Source organism: Cryptomeria japonica, chromosome 8 (genome assembly GCF_030272615.1).
Source record: "Cryptomeria japonica chromosome 8, Sugi_1.0, whole genome shotgun sequence".
NCBI classification, from domain to species: Eukaryota; Viridiplantae; Streptophyta; class Pinopsida; order Cupressales; family Cupressaceae; genus Cryptomeria; species Cryptomeria japonica.
Genome location: NC_081412.1, coordinates 657,660,940 through 657,677,868, shown reverse-complemented (window position 1 = coordinate 657,677,868; position 16,929 = coordinate 657,660,940). Strand labels below are relative to the sequence as shown.

General features: G+C 38.9%; 1 protein-coding gene across 4 annotated transcripts in view; it reads right to left on the bottom strand.

Annotated features, from left to right (window-relative positions):
* The window catches only part of LOC131049650 (ubiquitin C-terminal hydrolase 13), a 205,001-nt gene that overhangs the window by 62,929 nt on the left and 125,143 nt on the right, over window positions 1-16,929 (bottom strand). For all 4 annotated transcript variants that reach the window (XM_057983710.2, XM_057983711.2, XM_057983712.2 and 1 more), the window contains 2 exons: window positions 2,383-2,461; window positions 2,137-2,280 (listed from right to left, as the gene is read on the bottom strand). In XM_057983710.2, the coding sequence (XP_057839693.2) occupies window positions 2,137-2,280; window positions 2,383-2,461 (223 nt within the window). The remainder of the gene's footprint in view (window positions 1-2,136; window positions 2,281-2,382; window positions 2,462-16,929) is intronic.

Below are 16,929 nucleotides of genomic sequence, written 5' to 3'. Positions count from 1 at the left end.
TAATATTTTATCATATCTTTCTTTTATCCCACATTTGTGGTGTCTTGGGAAATGTGCCCAGCTGAAGTCATAAATAGAGCATCAAATGAAGATTTGGCTTATCTTGGAATCTGTGCATTCTTGGAAATTGGGTTTTCTGGATTTAGTTCTGGAAATTCTCTGGCATTTGTGGAGGAAATCCCTCAAGTGTGACATTTCTCTTGCCTGTGAAAGATCAAGTTGGGGAGATCTCTCTAAAGACAAATTTGGCATTGAAGGGGAATGAAGGATATTGTAGATGCAGTTCGATTGTAAGCACAGCTGGGTGATTTTCGCAGTGTCCAGACAGGTAACTTCATTTTGTTGAGTGATTTAGCAGTTCGAAAGGAGTAATAGAGGGTTGAGTCTGGAACAACCTCATATGGCATTGTGGTTGAAGAATGAGAATGGTGGCTACTGTGCAAGTCGCAGCCATAGGGTGAAGTGATAACAGTTGCAGCATTTGGAAACTAAGCCGTATAACACACAGAGGATAGATAGTTACAGGCTGGTCGATTTGAGGAAGGGTCCGACCTCCACTTCTTGCATCAGCCTTCCTTCAAACACGCACAGGAGTGACTTAGCTGCTGCTGTACAGGTTGCAGACCCGTACTGGGACACTCTTATCACTTTGTTCAACTATTTAGTGTGCTGGAAGTTGTATTGGAAGCAGCCAGAGGTTAAAGAAAGAAGCCACCACCAGTTAACCCCAAAACGCTGTCTTGGTCATTGCTGGGAGTGAAGTATGGAGCTGGAATACAGTGACATGTCTCTGGGACGATGCAACAGTTAACTGGAAACTCGCACAGTGGGAACATACCAGGATCTTTTGTATCGGCCCTTCATTTGATTAGTGGTTTCCTTAATACAGTGTGTATACCGGTACCCTTGTAAGCTCGAAAGCACCAATATATTAAAGGACAGTTAAATCTGAAAGAGAAATACAGTATTCTAGTTCTTTATAATTCCAGTTTGGGTGAAATTGAATGAATTTAAATTGTGTTCATGTATGTTCTTGCATTGTTTCTTGAATGTTGTCATTTCTATGAATGAAACCCCTCCTACATCAAAAAAATGTAACAAGGACAACTAAACCACAGAAAACTACAATAAAAAGGGGAAAAAATCAAATCTTCTACAATTGACTGCCAACTGTTTGTAGAAATAACAACAGCTGGGTTGTCAAGGGAGTTAACAGAAGATAGGCCAGGCTATTAAAGAATGTTGGAAGCCTTTCAAAGAAAGAAATTGGATTATAGCTACATTATCAGGTTATGGGGCTACCAATTCCATGGCACCTTGATAGGAAGTGGATTCCCTTTGCAATGTTCTTATGTTGAAATGCAAATTGTTGTGAAGGAGCATTGGTGTAGGCCATATGCTGCCTTTTAGGAACAGTTTGCAGAGATTTTTTCTTAATATTTAACAGCAATTTATCTCTTATTCTTTTCTTCTATTTAAAATCTCACCAATAATCTCATGTCTGTCAAACAAGTGCAGATAATTAATTCTCAAAATGTTCAGACACTGCTTTTGTTGTCTCGCGCAGTTCTCAAGCAAAGAAATGCATTGCTGATAGAGACCAATGTCAGCACATTTCTCTTCCATTTTAAGAATCAGTCCAACAAAATGCATTGATGTTGGGAAACAATATAATTGGTTAGAATTGGAAGGATATTTCTTGGGGATTTTCTGAGTGCTTCTGATATTGCTACTATGCCTTCCAAGAGTGTTTGCAGTTCACAAGAAAAGCAGCAAGACATGAGATTGACCATCAAACAGATTCTTCCAAGATACGTACCCAACTTGACATATTGAATTAGTTGTGAAAAACATGTTGTTGGAAAAAGAACAGAATTACAGCTGAGATACAAAGTTTCCTCTGACTCATTTCACCATTCTACAACAAGAACAATAACTTTCCTTTGGCAAGTAACTATATTACAACTAAGAATTTTGGCTAAGGAACCTCGTTTACCCTTTAAATAAAGTCAAACCATCAATCAGAAAACAGAAGGGGTAAATGTGTAGCTGAAGCCAAAGGAAGTCAAACGGCCTAATTAGACAACAAATGGAAAATGCAAGAGAAACATAGGCACAATTCTCAGATAGTCACACCTTTAAGAGTTCTATGATATCCTCATCATCTAGTTTGCACATTATCGTATCTTTGTCACTTTCCCTGACATAAACTAGCATATAGGCACTTGAATGTCGCGGGAATGAAACTGTCTCATTATCGCCAACTTTTTTCTGAGATATCTGCAAGGATAAGAGCATAAGGAAAAGACTTCAAATTGAGTAACATACTCCCTAGAGCCAACAGTTGCAGGTAAAGTCAAGATTAATTAGAAAATTACTTACTTCCTCTTCTCCCCCATATTGCTCATCTAAAACTGTTTCCAAGCTTTGCCTTGTTACGCATTCATCATTGAATTTATACCTGTTAATCCATGAACTCAATGGGTCTAAACAGAGAATTGCAATTATCTGTAGATTATTAAAAGAAACCAAAATAACTCTCATTTCCATAGGTGTGTGCCATCCTTAACTCACTAAATGTCATATCCAAATGATCAATTTTCTTTATGGTCTTTTATAAATTGTTGTGTATGGGATGTGTCCAAGACTCCAAAGTGACTCCAAACAATCGTGCCCAATTGACAAAACCTGTTTCAACCAATCCTTTGACTGCATTCTAATAAACATTGAAGGAGATTTACCACATTCTTCTTATACCATATTGACATGCATGCTGGAGACATTTAAATTACTAAATTGTTAATTTTCCTAATGAGAACGATAGCATTCTCATAGATATCATGTCACAGGTTTCATGATGTTCTAATGAAATGATTGATGGTATTGCATGTCATATGCACATGAAGCATTTTTTATGTCACAAAATGGGTCTCTTGATGTTTTCCTGCACTGCATTTTGGTAACATGGCAATACTGATCTGGATACAAACATAACAGCCTTTATGTTATAGGTGAGCTGTCCATGATAGGACATTAGCAGAAACAGTGTTAAGAGAGAACTAAATACAGGAACTGTTAAGAGACAACTGCAAGCAAGAAACACAGCTACTAGCAAAAACTGTGCATATGTTATAGACACCATTTTCTTAGGTATTTATAGTGTACGATGATATAGAAAGAAGTTTGTACAGGACAGGAAGCTTCTAAGAGAAGAAAAGAAAAGGAAACTTCTAAAGGAAGAAAGCATTTAGGAGAAGACACATGTTGGTATATGGAAATGTGCAAATAAAAAGAACATACAATTTACACAAAACGCAACCCACATGACTGTCCCGTCTCCATCCCCCTTCCTATTGCTATTTGCCATCCACTAATCTAGAAATTCAAAAGCTTATACTGAAAAACGAAAACTGAGAAGCCTAAGCTGAAAGATTAATTAAGGCATCAAAAAACATCATAAAGGAAATGCAAAGGCATTTTATGAGTTGCCAGAATAATGATCCAGGTGATAGTATAACAGAGGGACCTCCTCAAAAAGTGCCATCTCCAAACAACTCATACATTGTTTCCCTTGCGACCTCTGTAGGATTAAGTGGCAACTAAACATAGAACTTAGAAGAGATTCTCTACAGTGCTTACACTATATTATCAATTTATATAAATATGCAATGTAATATTATGTGCTCCAGACCTGTACAGAATTTACACTAAAACATACGATTTGCAGTAAATCATAGGTAAAGGTAAAGATAGTTTTTTAAGCAATTGCCGATTGAAAGACCAATGAGGTGTAGGATTACCCCACGTTTAGAAGCCCACAAATGGATTGGCTTACCATATTGTTATACTGTTCAAATTTTGTTTCCTCTTTAATGTTCAGCTCTTTGACTAAGCTCATGATAAATCATGACTTGCTAATTTATCTAAGGCCAAGATCTACTCTTGCTATGCTTACATTTCTACAATATATTTCTCTCTTCATCAACAACTCAGTAATTGCAACTATCGATTTACTGTAATTGTTGGTTGATATCAAGCTCAACCATCTGCATGACTGTAACACATCAATCAATAATCGATGCATTGCTTCTCAATGCCCATCATTTGTTGAGTTGCAAATTAATTACTGAAATAAGAGTACTAACTTAATAATCAAAAGCATAATACCTTTTTGAAGGTTACTGGCTAAATAAGGACTCCATGAAAGCTTCTTCTTGAAAGGTCAATCATATAATACCAATTGGACATAGTAAGGCATGATACCAAATATTTTATGCCTGTATATATTTAGGCACAAGTTTTCTCCGCATGCATCATGTCCCCTTTTTTGAGATAAGGGTATAATTTAACAATTTAATTTAAGTTGCCCAAAAAGTAACTAGAAATTTATACAAGGCAGCTTATATTTTATTATTAAATTATAACACCTAAAAGTGATTCTATAAAGTGTTTTTAAATGAGGGCTTAAGATGTTATCAACTGTGTCATTAGGATAAGTGGAATGTTGAAATATTAAATTTAAAAAAATAAATAAAAAATAAAAATTCTACAGGCTTCTCAAGGATGATAAAAATACCAAACAGTTGATTATAAAAGGACCTGGGCTCAAGGAAAAACATCCATTGTTTTGTGAAAAAAATCCCATCTCTGAGATTGAACTCCCATGTTCATTTTTCTGCTTAAGGACGAAAACCCTGTTGGAATCCAAATTTGGAGGACAAAAACCCTCTTAGTTTCTTTTTGGATTTGAGGGCACAAACCCTCTAGATTTCCTTTTGGATTTGATGATGAAAACCCTCCCATCCATTCAAGCAATTTCATATAGGAATTGGCGGTGTGCTGAAAAGCTTGAACAATGAGAAACAGGCAAGGGAAGAAAGGTTCATAGCAGATCACTCAGATAAGGATAGTCGTCAAGATTATGTGACAGGGCTTCATGATACAGTTTCCATGGTTAAGGTTGTGCAAGATGAAGAGGACAAGGCAGCAGCCTGGGAAACAACTTCAGATTTATTAGGTGTTCCTTATGATGGGTTCAATAATGTTCCTAGAGAAGAAGAGCATGGTGAATGCTTATTTTCAGATGAAGGGTTTGAAAACAAATTTGATCTAATATTGCTGGGAACTGATTCTGAGCAATGGCTACATGAGATTGTAAAACCTCCTATGAAGCACCTTCAACAAGTTGATAGTCATGAGGCACACAGTTCATGGGACAGCCATGAAGAAGATGTTGCTGCAGGCGAAGATTACTCAAGTTTTTATGTGGGAAATGTGGAGATCAACATTGTCAAGTATAATGAAGGAATGGATTGCATTCACAATGCCATCTTATCTTCCGAAGTTTATTTGATGTCTTCATGTAAGTCACTTATCATTGACAAAGACAACATTCAATCAAATGAAGAAGAATCAGAAAATTTCTGAAGTGCCAACCCAAATCACTTAAATGAGTTTGATCATAAATTTGATCATGAACTCATGGCATTGCAAGGTATTAAGAATAAATGTGTGGTTTCAAATGACAAGATAACACAAGCACTTACAAGGATGGATAACACTCAAAAATCCATTGAAAACCTTATTGGTAAGATACAAATTGAGAAAAGACTAAAGGGACTGCGAAGTAGGATCTCTCAGTTACAATTGCAATATATCAAAGAGGCCATGGAAGTAATAAAGACTGATTACCTTCACTTGCTCAAAGATAGAGATCAAGCTACCAAGATGGTTGAAGAAAAAGACAAAGAAATTAATGATCTTTGTTTACAAGTAAGTTTGGCATATGCTTCGTCATCCAAGATAAACACTCAATCATCTACAACAGCCACTCCTATGGAAGAAGGAAATAATGCTAGATTGTTAGAAATCACACAAATAGTCTAAGGGATGGAAGAATGCTCTAGAGATGAAAGCGGAAATGGAGTTTGCAGCCATGAGGAAAAGGAAATAACAGAAAATATTCCTTAAGGATCAACATCTAATGATAAGGCTTTAAAATTTTAAAGAGATATCATTAAGGAAGATGAGTTGGATCGGCATTCTGTGGAAAAACTATCAGAAACTAATGAAGATTACACCTGCAGCCATGTGACAACAATCATGATGGATAATATGCTTGAATTTCAGATGGAAATGTCTCATGAAACAGCACTTACCAATGGTCATCCTCAGATGGAAGAAAGGATATTTGGGAGTGTTGATAACTCTACACCAAGAAATAATACTAGGTGTGAGGATAGAGGACTGTTGTGACGTATTCACACATCGCCCCATTGCAAATGGGGACCCCTACTTTTTTTTGCTTTTTGGGGTTTGTTTTCTAGGTCTTTTAGGGTTTTGTCTATTAGCCTTTGCATGATGAGTGCTGTCAGGGGGATCGCTGGATAGCAAGCTCTGCTTGAGCTAGGTTGAGTCAGTAGATGCTCTAGGTTAGGGTTTCTTTGAAAGTCTTCCTTAGGGCCTGGTTTTGCTCTTGTTGCTAATTGTGCCTTGCTTGGTGAGTGAGTATCATCCTTGAAGGTCCGAGCTAGGTCAAGTTGGTGAGTGATGAAGTCTGGAATGTCATCCTGATCTTCAAATGCCCTGAAATTTGGCTAAGTCTGGAATGTCCTGATCCTGAAATTTGACTGTCTGGAAAACTGAAGAATCCTCCAAAAACTAGAATTTGCATTATAACTCCTGGAGGTCTGAAACCACTCTCAAACATCCTGATAGTATATATGGAATATAACTTAAAGTATATGAAATGTTATATTCCATAAAATGGTCTTGACGGAGAGGCTAAAATGTCAAATTTCGCTCCTGACCCTTCCAAAGGGTCCAGAGCAAATTTCAATTTCGCTCCTGACCCTTCCAAAGGGTCCAAGGCGAAAATTCACCAAGGACTCAGGATCTCACCTAAGTCAAAGAGTGGTTGAGCGAACGGGCAAGGATATAGAAGGAAATGGATCTAGGATCAAGTCTAAGACAAAGTCAAGTCAGTTTGAAGGTGAATTGAGCCTAGAATAGGAATTTCGCTCCTGACCCTTCCAAAGGGTCCAGAGCGAATTCCTCTACAAGACACTCCACCTTGACCCAAACTATAAGCTAACCCATTCCTAGGTTTGAATGAAGGAAAAGGCACTTGTTTGAATGAAGAAATGTGAAAATGAAGCCAAGACTTGAGCTCAAAGAGGAATTTCGCTCCTGACCCTTCCAGGGGGTCCAGAGCGAAATTCTTAGAAGACCCCTTTTTCTTCCTTGTTTGCACTGAAAGTCTTGTTCCTTGATCATAGTGGGGGTAAACGGATATGTTCTTGCCTTAGGGAGTGACTAAAAGAGATGAAGTTAAGGATTTTTGCCTAAAATAGGAATTTCGCTCCTGACCCTTCCAAAGGGTCCAAAGCGAAATTCTTCATAAGCCTCATTTGCATCCTTGCTTAGACTACCAACCTAGTTCCTTGGGCGTAGTTGGAAGGAGAATGATGTCTTTACCTTTTGAGGTGATAGAATGTGGAAGAATGAGCGATTTTGACCAAAACATGAATTTCGCTTCTAACCCTTCCAAAGGGTCCAGAGCGAAATATACCTTTTCCTCTATTTTGCTCTTTCATATGGCCAAGTTTTGGATTTTTGAGGCATAGTTGAGGAGACTTGGATACAAGTTTGCCTTGGAGAGAAGGTTTAAGACTACAAAATGATGGAAATTAGCCTAAATCAAGATTTTCGCTCCTGACCCTTCCAAAGGGTCCAGAGCGAAAGTCCTTATAAACCTCAAATTCTCACTTGTCAAGACTAATTTCCTAGTTTCTAAGGCATGTGTGGAAGTGTTAGACATATTTTTTCCTAAGGAAATGACTAGAGGTGGAGGAAATAGAGGATTTTAGCCTAAAACAAGATTTTCGCTCCTGACCCTTCCAAAGGGTCCAGAGCGAAATTCTTGAAAACACTCGTTTCTCCCTTAGCCAAAGTCAGGATCTTGGTGGAGATGCAGGAAGAAGGATCTATGTTTGCTCCCAAAACAAGATTGAAGTTTGAAAAATGAACAATCAAGCCCAAATCATGATTTTCGCTCCTGACCCTTCCAAAGGGTCCAAAGCGAAAATCTTCGTAGATCTCATTCCCTTCCTTGTTTGACCAAATTTTTATTTGCAAGGCATCTTGAAAGGAAGAATGGACATGTTTGGCCTTTGGAAATGTTTGAAAGCATTGAAAAGTGAAGGATTTTAGCCAAGAAGTTGAATTTCGCTCCTGACCCTTCCAAAGGGTCCAGAGCGAAATTCCTTACAAACCTATTTTTTGACCTTGCTTAGGCTTAAAACTTTGTTCCTTAGATGAGAAATGATGAAATTTATCTTGTAAGGAGGAATGAGATTGAAGAGATGAAAGATCAAGTCAAGAATGAGAAATTCGCTCCTGACCCTTCCAGAGGGTCCAGAGCGAATTTTCTCAAAATCACCTTTTTCCCAATATTGTGCCAATGTAATTGCAGACTAAAGTGAATTGAGATGAAAGAGATCCTTAGGAATGACTTCAAGTGCTAGGAAATCATTGAAAGTGAAGGAATTGAGCCAAATAGTGAATTTTGCTCCTGACCCTTCTAGAGGGTCTAGAGCAAAATTCCTAAAATCACTTATTTTCCTTGCAAAGTCAAGTCAAACTTGGGTTTTTTATAGTTTGCATGAGTGTGAGGATTGGTGTTCTTGCCCTTTTGAAGTTGGTTGAGGTCGAAAGATGGAGGAATAAACCTAAAACAAGATTTTCGCTCCTGACCCTTCCAAAGGGTCAAGAGCGAAAATCCTAAAATCCACCTATTCCTTTCAAATTTGTGCCAAGCCATGCCTAGACCAAGGTGAGGGATGCCCTTGAGATTGCCCTTGAATTGATTGTTGTCTCCAAAAATGATGATTTTGGGCTAGAGGAAGAAATTCGCTCCTGACCCTTCCAAAGGGTCCAGGGCGAAATTCATTATGGGTCCTGTCCTTGGCCATAATTTCTAGCGAAATTCTTTCTAGTCATTTTGAGGTCAAAACTTTGGTTCCTATAGCGTATATGGAAGTGGAGTGATGTATTTTTGCTTGGCAATGTAGATTGGAGTTCAAGAAATGAAATTTCAAACCTAGAGGAAGAAATTCGCTCCCAACCCTTCCAAAGGGTCCAGGGCGAAATTGTGCAAAACCTATCTTTTCCCTCAATTTTATGCCAAGTCTAGTGTGGATCAAGATTAAAGGTGTCCTTAGGCATGTCCTTGAATTTCCAAGAGTCATCAAATATGAAGAAATGACCTCAAAACAAGAAATTCACTCCTGACCCTTCCAAAGGGTCCAGGGCGAAAAACACTAAAACCATCTTTTTCTATAAATTTTGAATAAAGTCAGGCCTAGACTAGGGTGTGAGAAGCTATTTGGAATGCCTTCGAAAGATTCTTGATCATTAAAAATGCAAATTTTGAGCTAAAATTAGAATTTTGCTCCTAACCCTTCCAAAGGGTCCAGAGCGAAATTCTTCAATCTACCTATTTCCTCCTTGTGTCAAGTCGAGACTGAGTCCTAAGGCGTAGTTGAGGTTGAAATGATGTTACTTTGTCCTGCAAGATGAATTGAAGTGAAGGAGATGACGAATTGAGACCTAAAACTTGAATTTCACTCTTGACCCTTCCAAAGGGTCCAGAGCGAAATTCCCAATTTCACCTAAATTGCTCGTGATGAAGATCAGGAGATGGATTCCCAGACCTTGGTGGAGAGAAGACTAGTGTATGCTTGCCTTGGAAGGCATTTTGGAGTATAGGCATGATAGATTTTGTCCTAAAATATAAATTTCGCTCCTGACCCTTCCAAAGGGTCCAGAGCGAAATTCTTAAAACCTCTATTTTGCCCCAAATTTACATCAAGCTTGGTGTTGGTTGAGAATGAGGGCATCCTTGGGCATGTATCTAAGCAAGTACGATCAAAAAGTGAGAAGAATTTGAGCCAGGAATGCAAAATTCGCTCCTGACCCTTCCAAACGGTCTAGGGCGAAATTCTTATGGAGCCTGTCCCTAGAAAGAATCTTGAGCAAACTTCATTTTGATGTCTTCTTGTTGATGATTTAAGGTATAAAATGCTATGTTAGAATAAATATATTATGTGCCCTTAATCATCTTATGGTTTGTCTTGTAGATGAAAGAAGACCAGGCCAGATCAAGGATGACCTTCTCCAGTCCAGCATCATCAAGGACGACCTTCTCCAGTCCAGCATCATCAGGGACGACCTCTTCCAGTCCAGCATTTCAAGGAAAGGTACACCATCCATCCTGCACATCAAAGACTAAGGAGGTTAAAGCAAGGGTCCGTTGAAGAAGCAAAGAGTTTCAGAAGAGTTAATTAAAGTTAGCTTCTCAGTATCATCAAATTGAACATCTACCAAGTTACAAGGGTCAGACAAGGTGGCATCCTAGTCATCACTCCTCCAGTCGGATTGGTCCACCACAGCATGTCCAGATTCAATGTACCTGACTCATCAATGATGACACTAACTTCGATGTACCTACCCCGATTATCCATTGGTAGAATATTCCAGAGAAGACATGTGTCCAAATAATGCAATTATTTCATTGGCTAGAATTGAGTTTGTTGTAACAAACCCTAATTAGGGTTTTCATTGTAAAATCTCGGCCATTGATCTCAAATTTATCTGAGCCATTGAATTGTATTGAGAGCACTATATAAGCCCTTGCTCCTCATTTGTAAAGGCGAATAGTTAGTCAATAGTTGATAGTGGGTGAATAGTTAGCTAATAGTGAATAGTCAGCTAATAGAATAGCAATTAGAGTAAATTAGGAGGACAAGGCAAGAAATTGTTGCCAGTGATTGTAAACAAACTCCATTTTCATTGAAGTTATGGTGAGTGTGTTGTTTTGTTGCAACATGCATGGTCTCTTGTTGAATCTTCATTTTAGATGATAGATAATTAAATTGAATGAAAGAAGTTGTTGAATGCACCTGTGTGGAATCCGTCTAATCCATACCACTAGCCTCTTACTGATTGTAAGTGCGCCCTGCGTGGTCAACTGGTATAAATTGAGCTTAATCTTAAGTCGTTACACGTCTATTGTTCATGCATTATCTTGAATGGTGATTAGTGTCTGCTAGTGTACGATTTGAACGTATTGGAAGCATCCCTTAGAAGATCGCACTGAGTTGGTGTCGGATTGTTCAAGCCTAATGGTGAGACCCAGCCCAGTAGGACTCCACCTAGTCGTTCATCCATCTTCTCGCATTCTAGGTAGTTGAGTAGACTTCCTGAACCCTGCATCTTTTGCCATTTGTTTGTCTTCTAGTTAGTAAATAGGACTTGCGATTCCAGCAAATCAGACGTTCAGGTCATCGAGTGTAAGTCCCCTTGTGATTCCAGCAAATCACATCATACCACGAAGAGCTTATCCACGAGTACAGATCCCACATAACAGAACCTTGGAGTTACTCTGACTGATCCTTTGGCGAGATCTTCAGCAGTCGAGAAACTTTGTTCAAGAGAGGATAAGGTACCTTTAGGTATTTTATTTTGTTTTTGGTCGTGTACAAAAGACACATCAACAAGGACCCATCTCAAGAATAGGCCCTCGATGCATTCAAGTTAGGTGGGGACCTCAGTGAACACATAAGGCTTAATGCATGTGAGCAATTTATGAGTGATGATGATTTCATTCTCACAAGGGAGTTTCAACAGTTTATGATAAGAAATATGGTGGATGAAATGCAAAGAAGGAAGGGAATTCAGCTTGACAGTTTGAGGGAAGAGGAAAGACTTGGAATAAAAGATGAACTTCAAAAATCTATAAAGGAATAGTTAGCTGTCATGACCCCTAAAATAATGGGGAGACAAGTGGTAAAGAAGAGTGGTGTACTTCTTCTTGAGGGGTGGGATATTTCTTCTGCTATTGCATTTGATTCCCTAAGGCGAAGGCATGATATTGACCTAGAAACTATGGATCCTTTACAGAGGCATAAGTTGCTCTCTGGTACTATTTTTGATGATCACCTGGATCAACTAGTTATTTGGTGCTTACATCCAGTTACGCAAAGACCAGCATTAAGTTAGGAATTGGATCAGCTTTGTGGAAGTTTGATTTGTCAAGAAAGTGGCTGATACTTTTACCATAGAGGCCACGAATATGACTATGCATATGGCAAGATTTGCCCACAAGGTAGCTTTGAAAACTGATGAGGAGGTTCACATCTTGAGAGATAGAGTGAAACAACTTGAAGAGCAGTTGTATTCAAGACCAACATACAAGTTTCCTACTTTGCAAGAATATCATTCTGAGGAGGGTATTGGATTAAGAAGAGATTTAGCTCAGGCTAGGCTGGATATCTCAAGGATGAATAATGAAATTGATCTATTAAGGTTGGACGCTTCAAGAATGGAAAAGGCACTCACACAAATGAGATGTTGATTCAAGCTAAGTTCAATACAATTCTTGATCATGCAAATGCAGCATGGGATGAACACAAGGAGGTCTTAGGGTTTTACCAAGAGCACTTAAGATGGTAGAGAATCTAGAGATTTCTTGCTTACTCTCTTTCTTATTTGAACAAGACAATTACAGTGTTAAAGATTGCTCTAGTTAGACCTCTCCCTCCCCATCTACACAGCACTATGATGAATTTCAGAATGGAGCATAATGTGATGAAACAAATTTTCATCACCCACAAGATGTATACTATGAGGATCAAGTTAGAATTATCAGGCTTCCAGTGTCTTGTCACTTGTCATATGCCTGTCCTATTTGATAGGGAGAGGAGCAATCTTGAAGGGAAAAGAATTTTGAGATCAAAATCAGACTGGAAGGCAAAGATCAAGACTACCTTGGATCCCATGCGAGTTGATATTTTTGCTGATGAAACAAAGATATTAAAGAAGTTGGAGACCTACTTTGATGCACTATAAAGGCTTGATAGTGGAATGATCAGAATTGAGGTGGCCAAGGACTTCAATAGATGATGAAGATTACCAACAACATATTGAGAGACTTCAACAATACAAACAAAATGGATTGGGAGCTTTCTAATTCTTCTCTCTCTATGTTCCTAGAATTTTGAATTTTTGAATTTAGCAATTAGTTGTTTTTTCCTGCCTTTTTTGAATTTTTGCCTTTTGATTGTTTTCTTAACATGTATAGGTAGAAAGGATATTAGTTTTGATTGGGTGGCTTTTTTATGGCATTTCCAGAGAATTTTGAGTTATATCTTCTCTGTTTAATGTATATCTTTTGTAAAGATATGGTAAGCTACTCTTTGTCCATGTGCATTCAATACGTCTGCAAGGTTATCCGATCCTCCAGCTTGATAAGTGAGTGTTGTGCGTATTGCACACACACCCCCGTCACTTGACAGGGGACACCCCCTAAATTTTGTCTGCCTATGCGGGAGAAATAAGACCAAGTCTTGTGAAATTCGCCAGTAATGGGTAGTTTGCAAAGTTTCTTTTTAAGGGTTTGCAAACTGGCTAAAAGGTCCGAAATTGGCAAAAGGCCTAAAAGGTCCGAAATTAGCAAAAGGCCTAAAAGGTCCGAAATTGGCAAAAGGCCTAAAAGATCCGAAATTGGCAAAATGCCTCAAAGGGCCCAAATTTGGACCTTTAAGTGAAAATGTGAAAAAGGTAAAGTTGGCAAAATGCCTCAAAGGGCCAAAATTTGGCCCTTTAAGTGAAAATGAGAAAAAAAGGTAAAGTTGGCAAAATGCCCTCAAGGGGCCGAAATTCGGACCTTTAAGTGAAAATGTGAAAAAGTGAAAGTTGGCCAAACACTCCAAAATCCCAAAGTTTGCAAAAGTGCCCAAAATCCCGAAATTCGCCATTAAGAGGTGAAAATGTCAAAGTTTTAAAACTTTTCGAACGCCCCTCTTGCCCAAAATTGCCAGGAACAACTAAATTCGTAGAAGGAGTAAAAGCGTTAAAACTTGCGAAATTTTCAAATGACCCTCCAGGAGTTAAATTTTAATATTTGTTAAATTAAATTAATTAATTTTTAAATTGATTTATTGAAATGAAATTGATCGTTTGCAGGTCGCAGGACGTCATTAGAGAACCAAGAGAAACAACTAAAACGCAAATCGAAGAAGGATCGCAATCAAGGCCAGGCACTGAAGACTGGAAAAGAAAAAAGATGTGGGAACACGCTGCAGGAGCGCGAGAGCAACCAAACATTGGGAATCATGCCGCTGAACAAAGATGAAGTCCACCACCAGGACCAAAGACCAAAGAACACTCTGAATGCTGCAAGTTTATGCCTTCTCAAGAAAAAGCACACAACTGGATTTAATTCCAGGAATTCAATTTCTAAAAAGCTGAAATTGTTTTATTGTAAAACTGCTTGTAGGTCCACTCAGATATTTTGAAAGAAAGGAGAAACAAGTCAGTTGTGGACAGTTATGTCCAGCTATCAGATAGACTCAAATTGAAGCCAAATAGTGGTAGGTAGTTGAAATTGTGGTTGAATGGATGAGTGAGAATTTAATGGGCATGGGTTAGGGCTGCTAGTTTCTAGAAGGCAGATCAGGACCCTTGGATGCAGTTAATCCTAGCTTTTGGTTCGTATTGTAAAATCTATAAAAGGCAGAGGCTTTTCTTTTGTAAAGGGTTAGATAGTTAGAGATTTTTGTTAGATAGTTAGACAGTTGGTTAGAATTTTGTAGTTAGATTTTAGAAGGTAGAATAGGTTAGATCTTAGCAGTAGCATAGAGATGCTGCAGAAATTGTTGTAATAGGCAGCTAAAAAAAATATATAAACATTGATTTGGTGTTTATTGTCTTATTTTCATCCTGTTTGCATGGTTTCTTTCAACATTTTAGATAGATCTTTCTGTTTTGGGTGTGGAGGTATTTGATAGATTCAGGCTCATACCATTGAGGATATACTGATTGTGTATCCTTTTGTATGGTTAACCTGAGCCTTTAATTGTGCTTAGTTCAATTGCAGGTGTCCGTCTGAGCTGCGCCAGAATTGGGTGCTTAGCCGTGCATCTTCAGTCTGAAAATCTTCCAAGTCCCTTTGAAGATTGCACCGTTCCTGCAAGGTTGTGAGCTATTTTGGCCAAGCAGGAATTGGTTATGTTGAATCTGTCTACCCGCATACCCGTGTTGTTAGTTTTAGATCTCCTAACCCTTTCCTTTTGCTCTTTATTACGTAATTCGAGAATCACAGCAGACCAGCTTGTTGCAAATCGTAAGTCCCCTTGTGCTCCCAGCAAATCACATCGACCACTAAGTAATCCCGCAGACAAGACCTGACAATCAAAACCTTGAGGTCGTCCTTTTTGATCAATCAAAAAACAGCATTAGGGATTTCCTTATCTCAAGAGAGGATAGGATACTCAGCGAGTACATTCTATTCTGCGTTGACCGGATGAAGTCGCAAGTTCAGCGATTTTAGACACGTCAACAGAATTGGCGCTAGAAGGAGGGCGATATGATGAATGTCTAAACAGCTAAATACAGATCATTTCAGTCTATATTTTCGAAGAATAATTTTATAGCTTTTACCCTCCGTACGCAACAAAATTGGGGAGGGCACCTTAACAGTTCCCTGCAGCAAGTTGAGTCTAATCGCCCTTTTAAATGCTATATTCGAGATATGCAAGATCCCCGTTAAACCAGAAAAGCCAAAAAAAAAAAATCAGAAAATACCAAAAATATTTCTGAGTCAGTATGTTGAGTCAGTCGCTTCATGAAGGCTGTTCGCAGTCCGAAATTTTTCAGATCTAGCAGAGGTTGAGTTTGCAGCTATATCCCAAGCGGTTGTTCGAATTTGCATCTGCAGCTCACTCCAGAATTCACGGCACCACAACGCACGATGAACTGAATTGCTTGACATTTTGTCAAGGGTTGAGATCGCATTACAAGGGCAGATATTCTTTTGGGATGTCCCCAAACCAGAGGCGATCGTACAATCGGATATCCCCAGTCCTCCGTCCAGCATCGAAGAATTTACAAGATTCAAGAATTTGATTGAGAACCAGTTTGGTCTCGAAAAGGAGTTATGCTTGGAGAACGTGCTGTCACCTTGGTGGTGCAGAATTCACTGCACCCCACATTCAAAGTTCACCTACTCGCTATGCATGGAGGCAGTCAGTCAAGTTAAAGCTCAGTTTGGATTGCCGGAAGAACCAGAGGAGAGCATCACAAGCAAAGTGTGGAGTGCCTACCTTGCTGCAGACGAGTATAGAAGATCGCAAAATCAATACAGCACCACACCTTCTGACGATGTTAAGTTGGGGCTATCAAGTGCTGAGCAAGATGAACCAGTCAAACAGACCAAGGTAGCAGATGAATTTATTATCCCTGCAACTGATGAGGACAGTGTTCAAGAGGATGATCAAGGGAGCTTTGTGGATCAGCCACAGGTTGAAGAGCAGTTTGCAGCAGCCCCACAAATGGACGATGCAGTCCAAGAGTCCGTCGAGGATGTTTTTGAGGGCCAATCAATCAAAGAGTCTCTGTTGTTTGAGGACATACTGATACAAGTGCATAAGGCCGCATTGTTCATACAGCCCAAGGATTCACTGACAGATGATGCGCCTCTCTTTCCTGAGTTCGAGTTCGGTTTCAAGACTAATTTTCAGCCTATGAACCCAATGTGGAATGTGATGCTGATTTGCATACACCAGACACTATCGAGATGCTGCATCACCAATGGTGACCTCTTGATACAGCTGTTGAAGCCTTCCCGCCGCACAACCCATCGTACAATACTCTGCATGACTCAGAATCTTGCCAGGTTGTTTCTTTCCCTCCTGCTGTTAATTCTGAAAATTTTCTGTTTAATTTTGAATATTCTAGAAAAACAACCTGTAAATGGATTAACCAAGGACCTAATGAACTTCCCCAACTAATAATTTTGCCCAATGTCCTGGTTAAATTCGAGAGTGGCCAACTGAAAATTTTCTTTTCAGAGTATAAAGACAAACCAGC